The sequence below is a fragment of the Calidris pugnax genome, unplaced genomic scaffold, assembly GCF_001431845.1.
Source record: "Calidris pugnax isolate Ruff unplaced genomic scaffold, ASM143184v1 scaffold57, whole genome shotgun sequence".
Taxonomy (NCBI): domain Eukaryota; kingdom Metazoa; phylum Chordata; class Aves; order Charadriiformes; family Scolopacidae; genus Calidris; species Calidris pugnax.
Window position 1 is genome coordinate 2,723,632 of NW_015090813.1, and position 22,205 is coordinate 2,745,836.

The 22,205-nt window shown below is 48.4% G+C and overlaps 1 protein-coding gene across 4 annotated transcripts in view; it reads right to left on the bottom strand.

Moving 5' to 3' along the window:
* The window catches only part of TAGAP (T-cell activation RhoGTPase activating protein), a 65,807-nt gene that overhangs the window by 26,646 nt on the left and 16,956 nt on the right, over positions 1-22,205 (bottom strand). For all 4 annotated transcript variants that reach the window (XM_014939543.1, XM_014939541.1, XM_014939542.1 and 1 more), the window contains exon 2: positions 21,415-21,503. In XM_014939543.1, coding sequence (XP_014795029.1) covers positions 21,415-21,503 — 89 coding nt within the window. The remainder of the gene's footprint in view (positions 1-21,414; positions 21,504-22,205) is intronic.

The following is a 22,205-nucleotide window of genomic DNA, read 5'->3' on the forward strand; positions in this document are numbered from 1 at the left end:
GTAGCCCTCACTCTGCTCTTTAACACCATGAGATGCATCTCATTTACTCACCAAGGTTCCCTTCAGCAGATCAGTCTGTACCACCCTCATCCCTCCCTTACAACAAGGGATAGATACCAGATTAGATACCAGAAAGAAATTCTTTCCTTCCAGGTTCCCTTCAGCAGATCGGTCTGTACCACCCTCGTCCCTCCCTTACGACAAGGGATAGATACCAGATTAGATATCAGAAAGAAATTCTTTCCTGTGAGGGTGGTGAGACACTGGAACAGGTTGCCCAGAGAAGCTGTGGCTGCCCCATCCCTGGAGGGGTTCAAGGCCAGGCTGGATGGGGCTTGGAGCAACCTGGTCTAGTGGGAGGTGTCCCTGCCCATGGCAGGGGCATTGGAACTCAATGAGCTTTAAGGTCCCTTCTAACCCAAACCATTCTATGGGATGATGACAAAGGAAGCCTGAGATTCGCATGTCGGGTTTTTCCTGACAGTTTTGTAATGGTGGCTTTAGGCTCCCATCATGCTACCGAGGATGCTCCAAGCTGGGTTCTCCACGGCTTCACCCGGGGCATGGTGAGTGCAAAATGCTCCCAGACCCAGACAGCAGCTGGGTTTACGCCTCCAGTTGGACTAAGCAGAAGGCAGAAAGGCAAAAAAGGAATGGGAGCAGAGGCAGATCTGCAGTTGTGATTGCAGAGGTCCTCAAGGAGCTCCTCCGAAGGCTGCGCAATTGCCAGTGAGAGGACGTTCCAGCCCACTGTGCATTCAGAAAGCAATTGCTGGTGGCATTTCTTCCTGCAAAGGAAGCCTGATATTCCCATGTTGGGTTTTTCCTGACAGTTTTGTGGTGGTGGTTTTAGGCTCCCATCATGCTACCGAGGATGCTCCAAGCTTCACCCGGGGCACGGTGAGTGCAAAATGCTCCCAGGCCCAGACAGCAGTTGGGTTTACGTCTCCAGTTGGACTAAGCAGAAGGCAGAAAGGCAAAAAAGGAATGGGAGCAGAGGCAGATCTGCAGTTGTGATTGCAGATGTCCTCAAGGAGCTCCTCCGAAGGCTGCGCAATTGCCAGTGAGAGGACGTTCCAGCCCACTGTGCATTCAGAAAGCAATTGCTGGTGGCATTTCTTCCCGCGTTCCTCCTCCTCAGAGAGAAACTGGCAGGTTCTGAGGTGTTACCCTTTTTTGTTTGCACGTGGGAGGCTGATAAACCCGAAGCGGGGTCTGCTTCCTTGTGCTGAACTAAGCAAGCAAGCAGGGTTCTCCACGGCTTCACCCGGGGCATGGTGAGTGCAAAATGCTCCCAGACCCAGACAGCAGCTGGGTTTACGCCTCCAGTTGGACTAAGCAGAAGGCAGAAAGGCAAAAAAGGAATGGGAGCAGAGGCAGATCTGCAGTTGTGATTGCAGAGGTCCTCAAGGAGCTCCTCCGAAGGCTGCGCAATTGCCAGTGAGAGGACATTCCAGCCCACTGTGCATTCAGAAAGCAATTGCTGGTGGCATTTCTTCCTGCACTCCTCCTCCTCCTCAGAAAGAAACTGGCAGGTTCTGAGGTGTTACCCTTTTTTGTTTGCACGTGGGAGGCTGATAAACCCGAAGCGGGGTCTGCTTCCTTGTGCTGAACTAAGCAAGCAAGCAGGGAAAAACCAGTCCCTTTAATCTGACCAGATATAATCATTTTTAAACTTGTGACAATCTACGCTGGAGTATGCGAAGGCAAAAGTTTGCCCACTCTCACCTCACAGAGACTGGGTGGGGGCCTTTACCCATCTCTGTCTTCAACCCTGCTAAGGACTCTTGAGAGCAAGGGTTTACGAGCACATAAGGCTACGAAACGGGGAAGATGGATAACTTTTTGCAAGAGCCACAGCAGCTGATCTGGTGAGTAACTGTCTAAAAGGCACATCAGAGAGATTTGCTCTGTAGAGCTGGTTCATGTGACCAACAGCATCATATGACCAGTGGCAGCTGGTCGGTGTCTTGCCTCAGCACCTAGTGGCTTGTTGTGCAAGGTTGAAAGTTTTCTACAACTCGGACAGGCCTGGTTTCTTTTAAATGAGCTCTTCATTTTGTTGCCAGTCAAGTGACTTAATTTGGCTTGTTTTATTCTTTTGAAAGCGACTATGTGCCTTTTGCTGTTTGAGAAACTTGCTGAATTGCTCATTCCCATGACCAGAATTCTCCGTTTGCTGGGACATGCTGGTCATCGTTGCCCCACCGGGTCTTCTCCCGGTGCTGAGATGACCATTGCTCGTGTCATCCTCACAGCAGCTGACTGACTACTTAGTGATTAGAAATCACCGTATATTTGAAAAAGGCAGAGGTAGATTTTCAGGTTATCTGGTTACTCAGAGAACTAGCATCCAGTCAGCCCAAACTGAGGCAAAATCTCTTCTCTTGGAGCCCTGAGAAACTATTATTTGTCAACACCAGCTTCAGGTGACTTCAAGCTTTTTCTCTTGGGGGTTTTAGCCTTTCACAGGTGACTTCAAGCCTTTGCAGACCTTCAGAAACCAGAATGCACACAAAAACTTTTGAACATCTGTATCCATCAGCCCAAATACAAATAACTCTTCTTTTCTGCAACATAATGTGAGGTGCATTTCAAATATACTGAACACTATTTGCATTTATCAGTTCAAGTCATTGGGGCACTTTCTCTGTCCTATCATGTTCCTGAGGTACCTCAGCCCCACTCAGATGACAGTCTTGTTTGATTGCAAGGTTAGCACAATACCACCTCTCCCAGCTTCTCCAGCTCCAGGACAAAAGAGAGATGGAGAAGACAGGCTTTGCAAAGCAAGACAATGACGTGCCCAAGGTGGCCACATACTTCTCCAGGTCTTCTCAAATCCTGTCTGGTCCCTGGGACCACTGCCAGTCAACTCACAGACCTCTCCAAGCTTCTTGTCTCTGCTGTATGAGGCATCTTAGCACAGGGTTTTGTGAGAGAGACACCTTGGAGGCAGAATTGAGGAGATCAGCCAAATAAATCTCTCCAGCATATGAAACTTAACAGGCCTAAGTGACTTTTGCAAGTATTTTCTAACCTGGAAGCTGTTGCAGCCAAATCCCATAACACAGGGCCAGGAGGAGTGTCAAGGAACTCTGACTGGTTCTCCTGACACCACCTGCCCTAAGCCTGTGCACTTTGTGCTAGGAAGGAGATGAAATCCATGCAGATGGTGCTCCCAGACTTGTGACAGTCTTCCAAGGCTATCAGATGACACTCAGTAAGCAGCCACTGTCAGAAACAACCTCCTGGCCACTGCTCTGAGCTGATGGTGGTAAAGCAGGATTCTGATTTTGGAGTGGGTGAGCATATTGCACAAAGCAAGCTATTTTTATTCCATCTAGTAATTCCACATCGAACAAAAAAATGTGAATTTTGGGGAGGCTGGCCAGAGGCTCGGGGCTATTTTGGCATTATTATCCTTGTCTCCTTATAAAAGTGGATTGTGTGAAGAAAAGACAACAGGATCAGTCCCACATGGTGTATACAGACATCCATAAACACAGATAGGCAGCATTTGTGTGTCTACATGATTCTGTCATTTTTCACTTGGGAAAAAAAGAAGCAGACATCCAGGGCAGATTTGCAGACTGCATTTATAATTCATATCCATAATAGTTCTGGGCCATAAGGCACCCATTTAAGGGGCCTACCTTGACCTTTCTCCATGCTCCTTGTGCTGAGGTGTCTACAGAGCAGAGCACCATGCCACGTGTTCAAACAACATGAAGGCTTCTGCAATGTGGGCTGATCCTGAGGGTTTGTGGTTCTCTGAACAGCCAAGCATAGTCCCTTTACATTACATTTAAAACATGCTCAGGGGTGGGGAAGCCCAAAAATCTGGGCGGCAGAAGCACTCAATGAGAATGGCATCCCTTGTGAATGAGGGCAGCATCTGTAGTAGCTCTGGAGGTTTTACCAGCTTTCTTCTACTTCCTTATTTCAGAAACAATTTGGGAAACATCCATTCTTGTGCTATTCTGGAACTTCTGCTTGCAGTTGCGATTGAAACCAAGATCTGTGAAGACGTGTGGTGGTGGTAAGCCCCTACAGGTGACCACAGCTAACTTCTGTAGCCAAGCATTCAGCAGCTCATGGAAGCCTTGAACACAGCTGAACTTTCAGCTTAAGCCATCTCATTGGGGAAAAAATGGTGTACAGAAGACATAAGAATGTAGGAATTAGCAGGTCGGATCAGGCTTGCAAGCCACCTAATTCAGGTTTCTATCTCTAATGGGAAATGATGCTACTTGGTTCAGAATTAGATACAATTCTCATGCTTTTATAAGAAGCTTTTTTTCCCAAGCCCCTAGTCTATTAACTTTAGTTATTTTTGACAAAAGAATATAGGAGAAGGATGATTTAGGTTCTTATTCCATCAGAAACTGTTTCCCTAAAAAAAAGTAGGAATGATGATGGTGATGATACACTGGTGATGATTTCCATTTTATCAGTACATGATCTTCTGTCCCTGTGGGCAGAAGAGCACAGTGCTCAAAAGCAAGATTGCTGGTAAGGACCCAGAGCATCCTTATGGGGCATCTCCTACCTTCCAAAATAGAATCAATTAACAAATGTTTGTCTAATCCATGCAAGCTGTGACACATATGCTGCCCTTTTACATCAAGTCTTGGCAGTGGGGGACTTGATGTCCTTGAAGGCAGAAGAGCCTTCCTCTCTGCCAGAGCCTTTGCTTTTCACATCACTCAGTTCTCTCAGCCATTTCCGGAGAGACCCTTATCTTGGTTGCTGTGTGTAAAGCAGCACACAGTCATGTTTAAGAATGACCACCACAGAGAATTCATGTGTTCTGCTATTGCTTTAGTCTTTTCATGCAACATAAGCATGACAAAAAATGCTTGAATGGGCTTGTACTCAAAATTATGGGTTAAATTACTCTTTTTTTTTCCTCCTTAAAATTACACTTTTACAATGCTGTCTGCTAAATATAGTAGATGAAAACATTTCCACTAAAGGTGCAGCCTTTCTTCTCCTTTAAGTGTCAGGTGAATTCCCATTCACCTTCCTCTGTCACCAAAGGAGAGGCTAAGAAAAACAAAGACAATATTTACAATTGCCAGTAGCTCTACCAGAAAAAAAACCCAACAACCCCAAAGCAAAAAAAAAACACCTCAAAGACCAGGAAAGACTGTTGGTCTTCCTTCTGCTTCTCAGCAGGAAAAAAAAAGCCCAAACCGATATCATAGTATTGCAAAAGTGACACTGCAAATCAGTTTTAAGAATTCTGGTTATAGGTATCAGCTAGGGGAATTTCTGATGGGAAGCATATCTAATACAATAACTGAAAGTTTTTTAATTACCCCAAACAACAGAAGTGAAAAAGTACGTCTGAACTGACTGTGAGAAGAAATTAGGCAGGAATACATTGAGATCTTTCTGCTCTTTTTCAGTCAGCTCTCTCTCTGATAAGTCACTTCTCAGCAGAAATGAATAGTGTTGATGGGAAACACGAGATGCACTGTGTCCATTAGTAAGGCAAATGCTGCAGTCGAGGCTGAATCAGGAGGTGTAGCCTCTGCTATTTACCAGACCTTCAGACTGATAAATTAAGTTCCCCCCAAGTGAGTAATTCAAGAAGCGTGGGCTTTATGAAGAAGCACCGACTTGTCTGAATGTAGGAGGAAAGCGAAAAGTCAACGAAGCGTGGTGGGCTGGCTGACCTGTGGGCAGGCTGGATGCTTTGCCTGTGTGAGGAGAAAAGCTGTCCAGGCATGTTTGTGGTTTAAGATTGTGGCAGAGAATTGTGGCATCTTTCAGAAAAGCTGGTATTTTTTTCTGCCCCTACCCCCTCCCCAGGATTTAGAGCGTAGTCTGATAGATTCACCTGAGGAGAGGGTCTTTCTAAGGAGAAAAGCAAATTCCTTGGGCCTAAAGCACAGAGTTCCTTTCTCCAGTGCTGCTAGGAAAAGGAAAATTAGTCTAATTTGTGCTGCATTCCCAAATACATGGCATAACGGCCTGGATGGGGCGCAGAAGGAGGATGTGATCATTTTTACTAAATGTATGAGCCACACAGAGTTGAAGTGGATGCACACAGAGCAGCTGCAGGGGGAAAAAACATGGCCTGGATGGGGCACAGAAGGAGGATGTGATGGTTTTTAATAAATGTATGAGCCACACAGAGTTGAAGTGGATGCACACAGAGCAGCTGCAGGGGGAAAAAAAACAACCCCCAAAACCCAACCGAAAGCCAACCATCAGATAGCAGGGATCATCATACTTCATAACCAATTCTGTGTCTGCTAGGGTTCAGGAATCCTTTCCTTCTATTGCTACAAAAGAGCTGTCCTGGTCCACTGGGCAAATACTTTGCTAAAAGTCACTAGCCAGGCTCTGTTTACATACTAGATTGCAACAGGTCCAGCTGGCACCACTTTGGAGTGGCAGCATTTTCTGAATAATGAATTACACAGTCGATTTGACTCCTGGTACATTTTTGTGAGGATAAAGGGCTTAAGAAGCATAGCTCCCTTCAGAGCCCCCAGCCTCCTTCATTTTCTTCCGGCTGCAATACTTGCAAAAAACTGGAGCCCCGAAATGAGCACTTTACCCAGCAAAGAGTCCAGAGGAACATTTATGATCTGAGAAGCAGATTAAATGCATTTAAAGGTTGTGTCATGGACTCGCCCTGTAGATGTGTAGCACCCCCCCAGACCAAGCCTGTCCAGGGAAACTCCTCTTCTGCCTTTAGTATCCTCTGGAATCATTACATGTTGAAGTCTCTTTAAAATAAGCAGAGCTGCCACCTCTCTCACCTCCATTTGTTTTGAAGGATCTGCTCACTAGATAGCATCTGAACCAGAAGCTGTATTACCAGGGTCCGAATGGAGAAGTCCAACTAGAAAAGTGGAGCCAGAGGAGGATGAGGAGGAGGAGAGCTGCTGGTTGTGAACACTGGTGTGGAAGAGCAGTGGATATCGATGACTTCCTCAAGATGAGCAGGGGCTTTGTGCAGGTCACTCTCCTGAAGTGAAAGCTTGTGCCTTCATATATAAATCAGGAAATATCAGATGGCTGATTTGAAAACCAGTGATGAATGCTTAAGTGCTAGGTAAACAGTCAATTGACTGTTGTGATAAGGAAAGGTCACTGTGTCAGTATGTTATATATATATAAAGAGAGGCTGGGTTTGGGGTTTGGGGGTGGGCATGCTTGACTGACTCTGATGTTGTTGATCATCTAGTCATTAGCATGATTATTATTAACCTTGCTTATTAAAGCACAGTGCCTGGGGCTCAACTAAATCAGGGCACCACAGGTTTGCCCCACCAGGACAAGAGGGACCAGGTTTCTGCCCAAGCAGGTTACAGCATGGACACAGCGGGTACCTGGGGTCCGTGCGAGGAGAAGGTTACCAGTTTGATGGGATCTGGTAATCCTTTTCAACCAAAGAACCTGTTACCACTTTCCCCGGAAATAATTTTATAACCTCAACATAATAGCTTGGAGAGGTCTGCCGTGAGCAGGCTCTCTGAAGTCAGGATGTGGGTGGATTTCCCCGGGGTGAGGATGGGGACAGTGACGTGCCCCTGTGCAGGGTCTGGGTTAGTGAGCAGGGAGCTGATGGGGCAGCTGAGGCTGCTTCCCCCAGCCAGCTCCACGGTGAGCCCCTGTCAGGGTCAAAGCGGTAAAAATGCTAAGGAAAAATAGGTTAAATTCATCTCTTTGCAAAATGAAGAGAAGATTGAAACTGCTTTGGAAATGACTTCTGCATCATGAAAAGTTTAACTGAACATAAAATGCTTTAGTGACTTCTGCATTATGAAAAGTTTAACTGAACATAAAATGCTTTCACTGAAAAAAGTAAGATTTCCTCAGCTGAAAACCAACTATTTGAAATGTGAGTCAACTTCTCGCGCTTCTTCCACTTTCAGCAAGGAAGTCCCCCAGCAGCCTTCCAAAAATAGACTTTGAGCGGCTGTTCTTAAGAAATTGAGTTCCTTTCCAACTTCTTCTTCAAGCCAGCACCGAGAAGACCTGTTTGTTTTGTTTGGTGCAGGTCAGTAAAAGTGAAGTCGCAGATTTACCCGCTTTACCTGTGGTTGGCTCAGCAGGGCTCCAGGCACAGCCCAGATTTTCGCTTTCGGTTTGGCTCTGAGCTCACTCATACAGAAGTTGAACTTTGAGAAATCCCCGAAGACCAAGCCCGGCCGCAGTATTACAATTAGTCAAGCACAGGATTTTCCCATCATCTGTTTATAACTGACTGGAGAGTTTCTTGGGTTTTTTTGTTATTTTTCAAAAAAAACACTCAAGGTAGGGGGGTTTCTGGGATTATTTTTAGAGATATTATTAGAAAAAAGAGAGAAGTTTAAGAAGAAAGAAAATCTTCGTGACTTGATATTTGTGAGACATAATCAATGTACACATTTTCTTGTGTAGAAGCAGGGTTACTGCTGTTAGCCAAGGGGAGACGGATGCTCATCGCTGGGTTTCTGGGAGGCTGCAATCCAGGGCCACCATGGGGCCAACTTTACAATTGTGGGTAAGAGCCAAGCGTGGCTGGCTGTAGTTAAAAGTTATTGCTTGCCTAGGAAAGCGAGGAGTTGTCTCTTGAGATGCCTCTGGATGTGTTTGGTCCCATATCTTGCAGTCAAGCCCTTATTTTGCAATGAAGCAGTGAAAGTGACCCATCGGAGTCATCTGATGATGATCTGAGCCAGGAGAAGGGCCAAGGGTGAGATTTGGCCTTGGCCTCACAGGATTAAATGAACAACACTTTGATGAAGCTGGTGGAAACTGTGCTCAGGTGAGGACTGCAGGATGAGGGAAGATCAAGTAGAAGAGATTGTGAACAACACTAATGAAGCTGGTGGAAAGCAGGATGAGGGAAGATCAAGTAGAAGAGATTTTTTTTTTCTTTTTTCCTTAGGAAAACAGGTAACATGGACACATTAGATCCATCCACTACTCCAAGCCAGGAAAGAGTCCACGAAGTCATCTAGTCTGGCTGCATGTCCTCACTGGGCTTTCAGTTGATTAGTCTTGGAGTGAGCCCAGCCAGCAACGTGAGTCTGACTAAAATACTTTGCTTTTAGTTAACACATACAGCCCCCCTCAAAGGCTCTTCCTTTTGACCCAGAGATCTCAGCAGAAACACTGCAGTTTACCTTGATTTTTTTTTTCCCTATGGTTCAAACTTTCACAATTGCTTGTTAACAGTGTGTTTATTTCCACATTTTATTTTTCCCAGCTTGTAGAGCTACCAGTTCTACTAACGCTTATTTCTGCTACTTTCAAGAGTTCCTTGTGGCAGCTCTTTCCTCTGCATGAATGAATCCACACCCGTGCCCCGAGTCATCTCCTAATCCTCCTTGTAGTAATCTATCTGGGCTGATATCCTTCAGATATCAGATATATATACTGTAGGGCTTTTTCAAACCCTCCAGCAGTTTTTATGGGGCCTTTCTGCAGTTTCATCAGGCTTCCAAACCCGTTAAAAAATACAGACACCAGCGTGTCAACAGTCCTTCAATTCCAGTGTTCCAAACAGTTCTGTAAGGTAAAATTAATGTCCTTACTTCTGCTAATTGTTTTTTATATACCCAAAGGTCACATCAAGCTTTGAGTATATAAAAGCTTCCTTACAAATGGTTGTCTTGTTAACAAACAGCTGAAGGTCTCAAGGAGACCCAAACTCATACTCAGATAGAACTTTGATAAATTTCGTGTATACAGATCTGTAGAGATCAACTCACAGAGGAGAGAAGTCATTTTGATCAAGAGCATTTCTAAGAAGCAAAGGGCTTGCATACAGTCAACACATAGTGAGGACAGGGATAAGGCATCTTCCTCGATGACTTTTGTGGGGTCAGACTGGATACAAGAGGCTCAGAAAAACCATAACTGGCAGTATTTACATTATTTGCATTGATTATGTTGTTCCATAAGAAGCAGATACAATGAGTTTGGCTAAAATTCCTTTTCCTGCCCAGTAGGTGAGACTTCATTTTGACATTAAAGCAAATAGTGTTTTGCTTTTATGTTTACAACCTGTTTACAATCAAAGCACATCCACTGAGGGACAAGTGTTGTGCAGGAAGCACCAAGGAGGTACTTTATCCTCCAGTGGGAGCTCCTCAGGTCCCTTACTTTTCACTGGGTACTTGAAATCTCAGTGACTGCCATTTCTTTCCCATGCAAAACCAGCAGCACTGCCTCAGGCTGCAGCTTTATGGGCCCAATTTCTGTGCCCAGGTCCCCCCTCATTAATCCACCAATACCTGTGGAGCAGAAGAACCACTGTGACTTCACCCCAGCCCTGGTTTCTTCAATGCCTGACTTTTAGAAGATGTAATCAGAGGCTAGGAGCCTGCCACAGCTTCTCAGTAGTGGGCAGTTGGATGTGACTGCTGCCTGGGACAAGAGAGGAGACAAGGGTGGTGCCTGAGGATGTAACAGGTCCAGAAGCTGGCTTGTGCTTCCATATAAAACCCTAATACACAGGCCAATCTACAGTACACCAGCATCCTGTGTTGGCTTGGGTGGCCTATTGACACTTGCATTTGCCCTGGAAGGGCAGTAATAACATTTGCTTCTGGCAAACCACGGGTCCATCAGTGGCTGCAGATCCTCCAATGAACCAGGCTGAGACCAACTCGGATCCTGTGCCCCCCAGTCTGCCCTCTCTTGTGGAGGGTTAAGGAGCACAGATGGATTTTCCACCTCATTTACACCTGGTTCCCGTGACAGGTGACACTTCTTCACTGTGAGGGTGACAGAGCCCTGGAACAGGCTGCCCAGAGAGGTTGTGGAGTCTCCGTCTTTGGAGATTTTCAAGACCCGCCTGGATGCCGTCCTGAGTAACATGCTCTAGCTCTAGGCAATCCTGCTTCAGCAGGGGAGTTGGACTAGATGATCTCTATGGTCCCTTCCAGCTCTAAAAATTCAGTGAAAATTCAGTGAAATTCAACGAAATCTTCAGGGACCTTGAAGAGAGCAGTCGGAGCAATACAGTGTGAAGCACGCCTTCAGGAGGTATGAAGGTTCTCCTACGTCAGACACCTGCAGCTTCATCTGGTTGTTCCCTGTCTGGCTCAGGACTGGCTGCATGCCTTTTCCTCTGCAGAGCAGGTGACAGGATCACGTGTGGAATGAGAAACACCAGCGATACCCCAGTAACGCCCTCCTCTTGTGCAACGAGAGGATCACACCCACCTACAGAGTGTGCGTTGCTTCCTCCCGAGGTACCAGCTGCGTGGCACCAGGGAGCTCAGAATTGCGAAGCTTTAGCTGCTTGGCTTGACATTTAACTACTAACCAGCTTTGTGGAGACTGAAGTAAAAGCTGCTGTTTGTGGGAGGTGATGTGGGGATGGGAGAAAGAGTAGGAGTACTAGGTGTCATCATGCAGTAAGAGCTGTGTGATCGTGTTTACCCATTTCAACCTTGGTTTTCTTAAGGACAGAGACCTTCTGGGGCCCCTCGCAGCCATGTGAGGCTCCAGACACCCGTGCTTGGCTGACTGTAGGTGCTAAGTGCTCCTGGGCTTGGCTAGCAGGAGGTTGCCTGGCAGTGGAGGCACTGGATAACTGCATGACTGGGCTTAAAAGCCTGCCAAATGTGAGAGTGCAGATGGGGAATGGGTGGAAAAACCCTCTGGTTCCATTCATGCTGGTGGCTGAAATAGCCCGTACAGGCTGAGACCACGGCACCATCTGAAGCTGACCTCCAAACAAGCCTGGAAGTGTCTCATCCTACTGAGGTGAGACTTGCCTGGATCTTCTAGCTTCAGTGAGCACTGAAGGCTCTCTGTCAGGGAACGGGCACTGCTCTAGGCACATGTGAGCAAGGGGAGGATGAGAGTTATGTGGCTCAGCTCAGCCCTGGGGCTTATCATAGCATTGGGAGGGCCCTGCAGCCCTCCATCTCTTGTTTCTACTGCTCTCAAAGGTGCCCATCAACACTGGCACAAGTGGGCTACATGCCAAGTGCACTCACATTGGGGTAGTAACAGGACCCAGCTCTTTGCTGCTTTTCATACACGCATAAATCCGAGTATTCCTCCCTGAGAGGATGCCAAGGGGGAGGATGAAGGGAGTTTCCTGTGGAAAAGCAAAACGCCAAACTTTCTTAAGCCTGAAACATCTAGCCTGGCTTTGCTCTGCCTTTAGCTTGGAGTCCCAACTGGGTCAGCTCTGGGCGCTGAAGTGGGCCAGTGCCGATGAGCAATGTCCTCCCAGTGCTGCAGGCCAGAAGAGCTCACCTTCAAGACCACTGCCAGCAAGTGCACAGATTTGCTTTTCCAGTTGTCCCTGGGGCTCACCTGGGGAGGGCCCTGCAGACCAGGAACCAGCAGGATGTCCCCTGGACACAACAGAGTGATGAGGGGCAAGGGTGGGGAAAAGAGGCTCCCTGGGAGAGGGTGATGAAGAATGAAGAAACACGTACCCAAAGCAGGGCTAGATGGACCCAGGGAATGGGACTATGGTGGAGAGGGCCAGGGACATCCTCCCCCAAATGCCTATAGGCTGCCACCACTAAATCACAAGTGCAAAAGTGACTCAGGCTCTCAAGATGCTTCAGAAAAAGAAGCTTCTGTGTCTGTGATTACTTGACCCAGCAGCCCTGGAGCCAAGGAGACACCAAAATGAAGGAGGGTGGCTGGGTGTGGGTCTGGGTCTCCCAAGGGGCTGCTGCTCCCCACTGAATTTGGGCTGGCAACATGACCACCACCTGCATAGGGATCCGCAAAGCCAGGGCTTGGGGTAGAGGAACCCCCAACTAGGGAAAAAGACAAATCATCCGCTCCATCTTCACCTCAGATTCCCTCACCTGGAAGTTCCACTTCCCTGCCTGAACTGGGGGACCTCATAGGGAACTCCTGCTTTTTCCCTTCTTCTCCCTGGTGCTTTCCCAGGCGTGATTTCTGGCTTTGAAATGCTCCTCCTTGGGCCGGACAGGCATTTTCTGCGTTGTTGTTAGCAGAACCTCTGCTCACCCAGCCATGGTGACAATTCATTGTGAGCACGGGGCTGGGGACCTCCTGCCAAGCTGAGGAAAGGAGACACTTTCTCACTTGCTCCCACTCCTTCTGCCTGGTTTCTTTCCCACAGGTCTTCTTCTGGCCAACCTTCGGCACCTTCCCCTGATCTTTTCTCCATGGGCTGGCCGAGGTGATGGGAGCCACCATGAGGAGAGCTGGCAGGGCAGGACAGGACAGGACAGGGTGCCTGGTTGCCATGGAAAGCGGCAGCTGCTAGTGCTTTGCACGCAGAGGAAAGATGCAAAGTTCCTGTGGTCTCTCTTCTGAGAGGAAACGGCTTTGCCTTCGTGCTCAGTAAGAAACCTTCCACCCCTACAGGGGAGAGCACTGTGGGTGGCCAAGGTGAAAGTCTTCGCTGTCTGTGGGGAAACTGGGGTTGTCCTGTGTGCCCCAAAAGCAGCCACGTGCCAAAGTTGCTCAAGGAGCATCCCTTGAAACCCTCTCAAGGGCTGAGGTGCTGCACAGGGCAGCCCCAGATAGAGGAGCCAGACAGTGCTGTTATTGTGGATGAAGCCTCCCAAATGCTCTCATAGCACCAGGGAATCTCACACTGAGGTCTGATTTATGAAACCAACAGGGGGAAAGTGGGTTTTCTGAGTGGGGAAGGGAGCTAAAGAGACCAGGGGTGCACCACTGGCATGGCTGGGTCCTGCCCATGCCCTGGGCTCAGGGCAGAGGATGGTCCTTCATAGTGTCCTCACCCAGTGACTGGGGGAGATGCCAAACACAGGCCATGGCAATGCTGGCACATTCCATGAGCCTGGCTCTGGGGAGACCTGGCATGGGGCAGCTCATGTCCTTGCTGTTCAAGGCTACCACCCTGCCAAGAAGGGATGCCTTGTCAAAGCTGCCCACTGGGGATGGCCAGCTCGTGCCAGTTTCCAGACAGTGCTGGCAAGGGTCTCCTACAGATGGCCTGGGCAGAGCCAAGCTGGGAACACCTGAACACTTTCCAACAGGGACAATCCCGTACCAGTGATGGGGAAAGTCCCCGAGAGCACCCTATTTTCTAGAAGACATGTTGCCCCAGTGAGACAAGGGCAGAATCAAAGAGTCACAGAATGATATGGGGTTGGAAGGGACCTCTGGAGATCATCTAGTCCAACCCCCCGGCCAAAGCAAGTAGTACAGGAACATGTTCAGGTGGGTTTTGAATGTTTCCAGAGAAGAAGACTCCACCACCTCTCTGGGCAGCCTGTTCCAGAGCTCTGCCACCCTCAAAGTAAAGAAGTTCCTCCTCATGTTTAGGTGGAACTTCTTATATTCAAGTTTGTGCCTATTTCCTCTAGTCCTGTTCCTGGGCACCACTGAAAAAAGACTGGCCCCATCCTCTTGACACCCACCCTTAAAGTATTTATAAGCATTGGTCAGATCTCCACTCAGCCTTCTCTTCTCCAGACTAAAAAGACCCAAGTCCCTCAGCCTCTATTTGTAAGGGAGATGCTCCAGGCCCCTAATCATCTTCATAGCCCTCCACTGTACCCTCTCCAGCAGTTCCCCATCCTTCTTGAACTGGGGAGCCCAGCACTGGACACAGTGCTCCAGATGTGGCCTCAGAACTCTGTGGGCTGCCTCCTGCTGCTGGAGGAGGGGGAGTCCTGGCTGAAGGCCCTGGAGGCATCACCAGAATCCTGGCAGGCTGGGGAGCACTGGTCCTCCTGCCTGTTAATGGGCTACACACACCTTTCCAAGATCTCCAAATGCAGCAGCAAATGCCATGCAGAAAACTGCTGAGGCAGAAGGGACAGTGGTTAACTAGGGGGTGGCATCAGTCAGCAGGGAGGGTGTCATTCCACCCCATAAGTCAACCTGTGACCCCCATCAGAGCAATACTGCTCCCCCTAGCCCCCCGTCCCAGACGGGTGTCCCCCTGCTCCCGGGGTGCCAGAGGTCTGCATGCCGTCCCGCCACCGGCTGCGCTGCCCACCCCACCGGCAGCAGCACGGGGGAAATGTCAGGCACGAATGTCAGCCTCGGGACGCCTACGGCACGTTTCCTTTCCACCAGCAGACAGGATGTAAGCTGTCATGGGTGTTAATCAGCCCGCGCCGAGACCCGCGATGTGATGCTCCCGATTTTCGTCAGCGCATCTCTCGGTTTGAGGCCATCTCTTCTCAGACCACTCCTTTGACAGGACCATAGCATGGAATCCCCCATCCCTCTAAGGTCTTTTACAAGCTCTCTTTTCTTGGTACAACATTGTTTAAAAAGAAAAACCCACAGAATTCTGTATTCTAAAAGCATCGCAGGGTGCTGGCCGTCTCTGGATGAAGTTTGTCCAGATGTTTGCAGTACTGGAAAGCATCCCGTGAGCGCCGCAGGGTGCTGGCCGTCTCCAGATGAAGTTTGTCCAGATGTTTGCAGTACTGCTGGACTCAGCCAAGTCCTAGGTGTGTCCAGTAGCAACATTGCACTGGCCCCTACACATTTCTTGTGGCACATAGATGGGAATAGCTGTGTGTGGGAATAGCTGGGAATGCAGAAAGGTCAGGAAAACCCTTTCTGGCTTCCCCAAGAGTTTAATTTAGAAATAAAATGAAATTATTAGAGACAAGCTGGTTAGAACTGAAGCTTGGACACATAATAAAAGTTTTACTGCTTTAAACAAGGTGCATTGGTGGAAGCACAGGCTCTGTCCTGTGAGGAATAACTGTGGCTGAAGCAGCTGGATGCTGCTTGTCACTGCCCACCCGATGAGCATCCTGGTCCCACCAGTGAGCAGGTAAAAACGGAGCCAGTGAGTGCTCCCAGGCTCTCTCCAGGGGAAATTCTCCAGCTTAGTTCAAGCCCCATCACTCAGCACCATAAGATAGAAGTAGCAGACTCGGTACCAGACCTGTGATCTCGCACCAAAAGAGGGAAGGGTGACAAGTAGGAACAGGGCAGTAACACCTGAAGTCCCTTCAGCCATTTCAGAGCTGCATGGACACCCTGATGCATCTGCATCTAGGGACAACCTGGATGCTTTTCTCATCATGCCAGCAGCGTGGGCTCTGCAGGCTGTCCCACCATGGGCTAAACCCTGTACAGGAGATGCCTCAGCTCCCCGTTCACCCCATCAAATACATCTGATCACAGACCCCAGCGACTGGTCTTGGAGCCACATGTATGTGGCTGATGCAGTGACATTAGTGAGTGGCAGGGAGACGCTGCTTTCCTGGTGTGAAAACCATAGTTTTGGTGTTCATTGAACAAATCTGGATTGCAACTTTCATGAGACTGTAATTTGTCAAAAGCACAAAGGCGACTGACACAGAAACTCACATGAAAACAGGTAAAATGACAGTTTTAAGGTCTCTACCAACAACTGTGACATATTTTTCCCATTGAACAGCTTTTCAGTTTGGGTGATATTTTTAGTGGGTTTTTTTTTTTCAACAAAAAGCGTAGCATTTCCAAAGAAAGCAGACAGCTTCTATAATAATGTCAGCCAACCTCTGAGTTTCTCATCAGAACAGTTTCTATGAACTGCTTTGAAGCAACCCGCACGAGAAGCTGAATATGTTACTTCTGTGTTTATAAATAGCTTTGTTTTCACAAAACTCTTTTTCAAGTAAACTGCTCTCAATTAATAGGAAGTACTTTCAGTTATTATTTGCATTATGAAAAAAAAGAGGGATCCCTGTATGGATGAGAGTCCTGTTATGCTAACAGTTAATAAAGGGACAAGTCTTACCCTGAAAAAAAATCATCTTTTGGGGTTTGCTCCAGGTCTCTGCAGTTCCTGACTGTCTCAGCCTACCTCCAAATGAACCAGCCCCATCGCTGGGTTGAGTGCCTCCTCGTGTTAACTACTCCTTTCCTCCCCATATCCCTATGAGGAAAGGCAGCATGATTAACCTCCTGTGACAGATGGGGACTCGTGGCGCAGAGAGGTGAAACGTCACGCTGAAGATGGTACAGGTCGTCTGGACCAGAGCAAGGGGTGGATGCCCATTCTTCCCTTGAAAGGCAGTACCCTACCCACTATGCTGCCATATGGCTGGTGCTACAATGGTATTATTTTTTTTAACTCATTATTTTCCCATCAGCCTATGAAGGAAAGCTCACAGTACTCTCATCATCTGGTTAAAGAAGGGAGCTAAAGCATTTAGCTAGTATAAGCACACAAAGGATGAAGAATGGAAGAAGAGAGTAAAAGTGAATGAAGAGAAAAAGTGAAGGGCAGGAACAGCATGGTTGTCAAGAAGTAGTAGGAGGGTATCGAGGGGAAATTGAAGCTTCGAGCTGACCCATAAAACTCCCTAGTGTTACCAGCAATCCCCCTGATTTCACCTTCAGAGATCTTGTTTTGCAGCAACCTTCACTTGACTCATCTACACCTGCCCACTTAGTCCTGTGGCCGGCAAGAAACCCTCCCACCTCCTTTAACCACAGCTTTCCACACAAGGGTCTCTGCCATCAGCTCCCAGACACTGCATGACTCACCCCCTCTGCATCTCTGCAGATATTTCCCTGGGCTTTCTTAGCTTGGCAAGGCAAGCCTGTCACACCACCGAAAAAAATAAAAATAAATAAAAAAGACGACTAAATGTGGCTGCGTGATGACAGGAATCAGATCTTCAGTGTTGGGATGGGATCCAGCATCTCTGTAGGAGAGTTCAGTACATGCTGTGCCTCCCTGCTTGGACCTGGCTGCCTGGGCAGGGGAAAGAGCCAGGGCAACACAGAAAAGATCACACAGAGCCCAAGCTCTCCCACTCCTTCTTCTATCAGTGTGAAGCCCCCCTGAACAAACGTTTCCATCTGCACGGAAACGCAGTGCTAGCTTCCCTATCAGGCTGGAAATCAAGACAGTGGTTAATTAAATTGCTTTCCCAGCACCACAGTAAGGTCAGACTTGCCTCACTCTCCTGAAAGCCCAGTTGAGTGACATCTTCAGTACTCTGCTCTCATCTTCTGCAATTGCATCTGCAAGCATAGCAAGAGTTGGTCTGGGTCCACCGACCTCTCCAGCACTATGTCAGTGGAAAATACAGTGGAAAACCTTTGGAGCAGGGTTCCCATCCTCATAAATGTCTGAAGAGGATGTGCCTTTTTTAATTTGTTCCCTGCCAGAAGCAGGTAATGAATTTATCACCTAATGAGCAGCATGCAAACTCAGCCTCAGAGGTTCAGAAGATGCCTGGTACAAAAATAAACATTAGGAAATGTCCCTAGACAACACCCCAAGGAGCAAGTTCCTTCAGGGTCTCAGTTTGCTGTGTGCTTTAAAATAAAAGGTATGCCCTACTTAATTCTTGAAGTTTGTGATTGATAGCTTTCCAACACAAATCCCAAGGATTTCTGATTGGCATGTTGGCCAATAACCAGAAAGTAAGTGTGGGATTATGCTTAGGTTACCTTCTCCTAGTGCTACTGATAATTGCTCAGTAGGTTCAGAAACCAGACACTGCAGTGACTTTATCTCATGAGCTAACTCTTCAGTCGATGTCTGGGTCTGCGCTAGTTGATTAGAGAGTGTCCTGCACAGTACTGCAACCAGGAACTGGTCTGAGAGCTGAAGGAGACTAATCTCCAGGCAGTTGAATCTGCAAGATGAATAAACTCGTCAATTTTCTGGAAATGACTTATGGTTCAGTTACTACAACCACCTGCATTAGCCCAGTCATGTGAACATCTGTAGGGGAAAGGGGAAAATCACCATTTAGACTGAGAACAGTCAGGACTGGATGGTTCACGAGTTTGGCAACCATATCACAAAGGCTTTTGCCTCCACTTGAAGTTCATCATTGCTGTATAGTAACTAGGAAGGGTAATGCTCCAGTAAGTGCTCCGTGGTATTTGTATAGCTCACTACCTGCTCAGAAGCATTCAGGGCATATTCCATTTGTGACTGATCCAAATCCTGAAAGGTGACAGCTCTATGAAGGTGGGTTTCTTGTGAAAATTCCAACCTGTGACAATTTTCCTGCGTAATAGAGACTTTTCTACTTATGCTTCTGTAGGTACAGAGGCTCTAGAGCCTGGAGAAGAGAAGGCTGAGGGGAGATGTGATCAATGCTTATAAATACTTCAAGGGTGGGTGTCAAGAGGATGGGGCCAGTCTTTTTTCAGTGGTGCCTAGGGACAGGACTAGAGGAAATGCACACAAACTTGAATATAAGAAGTTCCACCTAAACACAAGGAGGGACTTCTTCACTTTGAGGGTGGCAGAGCCCTGGAACAGGCTGCCCAGGGAGGTGGTGGAGTCTCCTTCTCTGGAGACATTCAAAAGCTGCGTGGAGACGTTCCTGTGCAACCTGCTCTGGGTGGACCTGCTTTGGCATGAGGGTTGGACTAGATGATCTCCAGAGGTCCCTTCCAACCCCATGTGATTCTATGAGGTTGCCCAAGGCCTTTGTGGCCATTGGTGCTTTGAGGCAGGTGCTGGTGAAGCAGCTGTGGCTCTGCCTTGGCTATTTGGTGGGATTAGCAGCATCCCAAGGGACAGTCACTCAGAGGAGCAAGCTGGGGAGGGTATGAAAACCACCACAGCTCTCCTGCCCACACGGCGATGCTCCTTGGACAGCCGGGCTGGCTGCAGGGGCAAGGTGTGGGGAGAAGGGGGGCAGTAGCTCCTGCTAAACCACTGCTTGGAGGTTCTCTCTTCTCTGCCCTGCCCCAGCTCACCACCTGAAGCACAAACCGACAAACCCAAGTCCCAAGGACTACTTTTTCCCAGTTCTGCTGCTTGCCCTCTCCCTCCCTTTTCCCATCATAGGAGCAGCGCGGTGCTGACACCTGATGTTTGCATGTCCTGCTGAGATACCTTAAACTGGCTTTGCAGGGGGGCAGTAAAATAGGGGAGACTGCCAGAGCACACCTCCCTCCTCCATACACCCAGGCCACAGGCAAATTAGCTATTGGCACCAGCTGCAAATTAGCAAATTAGTGGATTACACCACCGGGAGTGCACTGTGCTCTTGGTAAATGCTGCCTCCTGCAGAAATGAGAGGAAGAACCCGTATTGTGCATGAAGGGGGAACGAGGCACATGGGACCACTTTCCTGCCCACCATGGTCTGTTCTCACAAGCAGTGGTCTGAAAGCCAAAGCCAGAGGCTGGACCCACCACCAGAGAACACGGGGATGCTGTTGTGTCCTTCCTATGGAGGCATCAACAGCCCCTTTTTCCTGCAGGCTCAGGCTCCTGGAGTTTATGTGGCTTGGTGGGGTGAGGGGGTGGTGACAGTATTTTTCACTTGTAACACTTAGTAAATTATGGCATCAAAGAAAACAGAGCAGTGAGTCCTGGGCACTTTTTCAGTATTTGAGTTCCACCTGTCCCCAGGCTGTAGGATAATTCCAGGGCCCCGAGATGGAGCCATATGGCAAACCAGGAGGTGTCACACAGAGCCACTAGGCAGACTTCAATCGGGACTGTTTCCAGTGAAAGGAAAACGTGCTAAATTCAGCCTTTCTCACAGTCTGACAGCTCCTGATGTTCATGTCAAGAACTGAATGCAAAAAATGTGCTCACTGTGAAGAGACATAACTGAAGAATAATTAACTGCAACTGCTCGTACAGCACAATTTGCCCCATTCTCCAAGCAAGGAATGCTCAAGGACTCAGACTTTTGCTGCCTGAAAACCCAAGATACTACTGCCCTTCCTGCCTTTCCTAAGTTTTGTTTTTTTAAACACATAACGAGCCTAATTGCAACCCCACCATGCCCAGTTAGCAGTGCTGTTTGACTAAATGGACTGGGTTTATTAGAGGATACAAGAGGAGTCAGGGCATTGCAGTGGAGTAGCTGCTTTTTACACGACAGTATTTCTCTGCTTATTGGAAATCAGTTTAATGAAGGAAGGAGGCACTGCCCGGAATGTCAGCAGAAATTTCCCAGCAGTTTGGGTAGGCAAGCCATGACCTGTAGCAAAATAAGGCAGTAAATGCTATCGCAGCCAGCTCTTCTGCCTGTTTTAAAGGCTTTGCTACCCAAAAAGAAAGAAAGAAAAAAAAAAAAAACAATTGGAAAGCAAAGAACTGAAATGCTTTGCAGGAGAAACTGCCAACAGAGGTTTCTAAGCAGCATAAGAAGAAGCTAGTATGAAGAAGGAGCCTGCGCTGGCAGCCCTTGGCATGGGGTGGGAGAGATGGGAGGAAGAGGCTGAGCTCCTGCTGGGCTCGCACAGGGAGAAGAGCAGCTGGGGGCAATGCCAGGAGATGTCATTCCCACCACCTCTCCCCTCTGTCCCCTCTGTAACAGCAGCCCCAACTCTGCACCCACAACTCTGCCCAGCTCCACTGCCCCAGGCACCATCTGCATGCTTCCTCATCTACAGCTCGCCTGGGGTCCTCTTCTGCAGGACACCGACAGTGGCACCACACGGTGCGTGCACGCACAAGCCAAGGTATATCACCTTGCTCCTGGGCATCACACACCTGTGTGGGCAGTGTGTGTATGGCACACGATGGACATACCTGGTTGAAGGCAACCATGGCTTGCTCAAACCCTTGCTGAATAAGAGCGATGGCGCTGAGCACCGGCGGGGAGGAACAGTCTTCAGGGGCTGAAAACAAGAATGAGTGTGTTATCAGCTCAGTTATTAGCTTCCATCACCCAGCAAAGCTCCCGCAAAGGTGAGGGGTTTGAGCATTTAGAGGAGGTGATGCTACAAAGCGTTCACGGGAAGAGGATAAAGTCTCTTTGTGCTCCCACCTCCTGGATGCCGACAAATTTCTCCTTGAATACCAATGCTCCAAGCCCTGCAGAGCTGGCCAAGCACCACAGGCAAGACCTGGGGCCACCAGCCAAGGCACCCCGGTGGGTGTCTGCCCAAATTCAGGCAACCTCAGCACCAGCATAGGGGCTGCTCACCCCAAGATCCTTTTAGAGGCAGTGGGGAGACATGGGCGTTTGCAGGGCACCAGTCTTCCTTCCCCACCTCTCCTGCTGGCTTTGGGAGAAGAGGAGCCACATCCTTTACCCAGAAGTGTCCACTTCTCCCCACTGACAACAGAATCACAGAATCTTCTAGGTTGGAAGGGACCTCAAAGATCATCTTGTCCAACCGTCAACCTAACTGACAAAAACAGACACCTACACAACACACAAGTAGTATCACCATCACTAATCCATACCTCCCAGCACTACATCAACCTGTCTTTTGAACACCTCCAGGGATGGTGAAGGTCCCTGGAGCAGCTGGGTTGGACACAGACCTCCACACTCTGACTCTGTAACACAGGAGAAAAGGAGGCTGCTCTGAGTG